Below are 4423 nucleotides of genomic sequence, written 5' to 3'. Positions count from 1 at the left end.
CTTAACAAAAGAAGTTAAGACATATGATATTTATTTGACTCTATTAACACACATTTTATAAATTTAATTATTAAGCTACTGTTGACCCATGAACCATTAAAGGATTGGTGCTTTCTCAAGTTTTATGAAATGTGTTTCAAATATCATCTCTAAAAATGGACTTTTGCTGATTTAATTAATCTCAGTGGACTGGCCAAAATATCTGCAGAAAACGAGATGCTGAAGAGCCTTTTGCATTTCAGAAAGGTGAAATTACTAGTCTCCTGGGACTTCCCAGGGGTACAAATAAAACATTGCCTTTCAGAGAGAGATCACCTACTAAAACAGAAGAACCCAATGCATGTTATCTCATGTGGCGTAGAGTAAAAGTCCTTTCACCTTCAAGAAAGGACTCTGGTGTGCCTGATGAAGGAAATTGAAGAGTATGGTATTGAAGAGTTACGGGAGCAAGTCTTTGTGAGAAGTACCGATATGTGGGAGAGAGACCTCACGTCTCAGTCATCATCATATCTGCATTTACCCTTCCTGCTCATTCCTTATTTGGAGTCTATTTTGATTTTTATACCCCATTGGACAAAACAGATTTTTGAAGGTATATAGACAGTATTTAATATTTAACTTTATTGTATTTATTATACCTTGGTTATTTCATTTTATTAATTAATAAGCACTCTTCAAGGTAAAAGCTTTGTATATGAGTTGTGCATATTTAATTCAGTAAACCAATTTATACCACAGATTTACTGCATATAAGGACATAATTGATCTCTCACCAATTTGTTGCTGATACCATCTTATCCCTTTGCAATTGACTACAGGTTTCTGAAGTATGTTAGCAGATATGGACAACCTCACCATCTTCACAGAATTCCTCCTGATGGACGTCTCAAGCTCCCAGGAGCTCCAAATCTTGCAAGGTTTGATATTCTTAGTGATTTATTTGGCTGCCCTGGCTGGAAATCTAGTGACATTTACCATCATTGTTATAGATCCACATCTTCACTTCCCCATGTACTTTTTTATGGGCAATTTATCCTTTATAGATTTTGGATACATCTCCGTTACTGTTCCCAAATCCATCACAAATTCTTTGATGGGTCATAAAGTGATTTCTCTTAGTGCATGTGCTGCCCAGACTTTCCTATTTATTTTCTTTGGATCTGAAGAGTTCTTCTTCCTTGTGGTCATGTCCTATGACCGCTATGTCGCCATCTGTCACCCTCTGCACTATGGGTCCACTGTGAGCCCCCGTTTCTGCACACAGGTGGCATGTGGCTCATGGGCCAGTGGGCTGGTCTATTCTGCTGTCCACACAGGGACCATGTTCAGACATCCCTTCACAAAGTCCAATGTGATTCACCAGTTTTTCTGTGATGTACCTCAAGTTATGAGCATTTCATCCCAGGCTGTGCAATTTTCTGAGTTTGTGGTCCTTGCTGTCAGTGTCTGCTTTGTATTACTTGGCTTTGTCATCTTATTTGCCTCATATGTTCACATCTTTTCAACCGTGCTGCACATGCATTCTATGGACGCCCAGAACAAAGCTTTGTCCACCTGCTCCCCCCAGATAGCTACACTTACTCTGTTTATAATTTCTGGAATGTTTGCGTGCTTAGGCCCTGTTTCAAACTCATCAAGCATTCAAACCCTCCTCACAGCTATGTTCTACTCCATGGTGTCCCCCTTAGTCAACCCCTTCATCTTTAGCCTGAGGAACAGGGAGATTAAGACTGCTGTGCATAGAATGTTAAAGAAAGCTTTCCAGTTCCATAGAAGCAATTTTATTTCTTAAGCAGAAATTAATGTTGCTCTAATCAATGTGGGATAATGTGTACAAAAATATTAACTTTAATTTTAAAGTTACATATTAGTAGTGTGGTCATTGAATAAAAGAGAGATGGATGTATTAATAAATTTGAAGTAAATCGTGTGAACAAAATACCTGTTTGAATAAAATGAGCTATTATTTCTTGTAGCCACTGTTTTTAAACACTAATTGTTATGCAGTATGTAGTGCTTGTTCATGTAGTTTCATCCCATGATTTTGCAAGTGAATAAAGATCTAAAATGTTAAATTTATTTCCTCACATGTGCACTGATTTTTTTGTAAAGCTGAGATGAAAAATCAGTTCTGTTTTTCTGTAAGTTAATACATACCTATAATTTTTCACCTCATCTCTTTATTTCAGTGTAATTTCACATTCCACGGATGAACATAAAGCATGTAATTTTATTAGATACCTATAGAAAATAATACTTGTATCTGTTAATATGCCCATCCATATGCATAAACATGCACCACATAAATCCATTTTCAGATTGTTCAACTCTCGAAGACTTAGTAAAGTAAAAGTTGATAATTGGTACACATACTAGGAAACCCTGAATAGCTCCTTATAGACATATAAAACAAAGCATCATAAAATAGTGTTTATTATTGCAAACATATAATTGTGATACTGTTTTAATTAATGCTTAAAAGAAGTATTAATCATTTATAAGACAAATAATAAAGACATAGAGATAAGTTAGTTGAAGTCAGTCATTGACCTTCTTGCACATGGAACCTGGTTGCATGTGATGGGGTGAGACACAGGGAAATACAAATTTGGGGCCAGGAGAAGCTAGCCATTATGGTAGGTAGGAGAGAAAACACAGCTTAACACATATTGCATGGTTCCTATCAGAGAAAAAATATTTGTTGTTCTCTGTAACCTTAAGAAGTTTTGGTGAAATTGTATGTATAATTCCTATTTCAGTGTTGAGTTAAATATTTTTATTCCAGCAGAGGGGAGGAACTTATATTTACAAAAAGACATATGATTTTCATGATTTTCAGATGTACAGTAACCTTGAGCTAGCCTAAAATTAAATCTTAAATTGAACAAGCTATGGCATGTCATGATCTACAGCCCTGAGTGAACAAACTCAAAGGGAGTACTCCCTCCAGTTTAGTTGTTAGATAAGTCAGAATTCATACTCAATATGGCCATCTGTTTTTGTTGTGATCCTTTCATTCTAATAAATATTACTAAAAATAAATCTAATGTCTGTTTTGTTTTAACTCAAAGGGACCATTGAAGTTGCTTAGTATAAGTGTTTTATTTATTCTTCCTATAGCATTGAACCTCATAGGACACACCACATTTCATTTACTCATACCCTCACCTGTGAATAACTACATTATTCCAACTCACCTATGCTAAAGGATTTTGTTTAAAAAGATCTCCACCCATTTCTAATCCATTCGTATGCCTTTATATAATGATTACTGCACATCCTTAGAAAATTGGAAACCCAGTTTTCCAATTGTCGTCATTTATGTGTTAATAAAGATTCATCTCAGTTGCATTTCAGAATATTAGAGAATTAGAATTTCCTTTAAATGATATACATATTGTACTTAAAATATGTGAGGGAGTTACTTTATAAATGTGTAAAGCTAGTTTTTTGCCATTTTTATTGTTATTGAATTTCTGATCATATCACTGTGATTTGAAAATTTTATTATATATATTAATTTGTTAATAACATATATATTCCTTTCTCACTTTGAAGAAAGACAAGCAATTCCTATATTTACATGTCTGTTTAAGTAGTTTCTTCTCTTTGAAGAAAGAAGTTTTATTACCAAGAAACTATTTTATCTGAATTTTCTGGGTTTCAATATTATTTTAGAAATTTTTATCAACCCAAGAGCATAAAAGCATCTAATTTTTTATTTTCTCTGAGATTGTACTGTTTACAGTTTGATTTTAATTATTCAAATTCCAGCATTTTAGAGCAGAAAGAATGCAGATATTTATATAAGTGATTTATCTCCTAATGATGACACATTTGATTTGTCACCATCTGCAAATCTACTTTTCTTTTGCTTTGGGAAAACCCTTCATTAAAATATAAATTTACCTTGAATGCATACACTTATTTATGAGCACTTTATGTTCATTCTATATATTTACTTCTCCATCATAATATTAGTCTGGCTACCTAGGGCTACTGAAGAAACATTTATTTCAATAATAAAATTGTTCTTTTTTAATTTGTGTAATACCAGGAATACTCTGGGAAAACTGATTTTACAAATATGAGGTAATATAATCATTTTTTTAGATAAAGTTAGACATGGAATTAATACATATTAATTGCAAAATTGAAGTATAGAAAGAAATGATATATTTTAATGGTTCTCCATAAAGAAGATCCAAGTTTCCTGAAAATAATTGCACATTTATATGTATTTATCCTAAACTTCATTTCTTTCTAATATTAAAGGTACACTTGAACATTTTCATTAAATACATTGAGTTTGGTACAGTGCTAATAGAATCCATTTCTGCTAGTGAGAAATGCATGGTTCTATCAAACCTTCCCTCTCCTAAGATGTACATACTATATGCTTAGGAATTTAGAGTTGGAGAAA

At 33.3% G+C, this 4423-nt stretch overlaps 1 protein-coding gene across 1 annotated transcript; it reads left to right on the top strand.

The window, feature by feature from the left end:
* The first annotated feature begins 841 nt into the window (after nucleotides 1–841).
* Nucleotides 842–1792, top strand: LOC118907745 (olfactory receptor 14I1-like). The gene has a single exon (XM_036876685.2). The coding sequence runs from the start codon at nucleotides 842–844 to the stop codon at nucleotides 1790–1792; it is 951 nt and encodes a 316-aa protein (XP_036732580.2).
* Nucleotides 1793–4423: the final 2631 nt, after the last annotated feature.

The sequence above is a fragment of the Manis pentadactyla genome, chromosome 13 (assembly GCF_030020395.1).
Source record: "Manis pentadactyla isolate mManPen7 chromosome 13, mManPen7.hap1, whole genome shotgun sequence".
Lineage (NCBI taxonomy): Eukaryota > Metazoa > Chordata > Mammalia > Pholidota > Manidae > Manis > Manis pentadactyla.
Note: the sequence above shows the minus strand (reverse complement) of the source record. Positions and strands in the feature narration are given on the sequence as shown.

Excerpts from the sequence above, each read along its gene's own strand:
- LOC118907745 (XM_036876685.2), top strand. The coding sequence starts at position 842 with ATGGACAACCTCACCATCTTCACAGAATTCCTCCTGATGGACGTCTCA.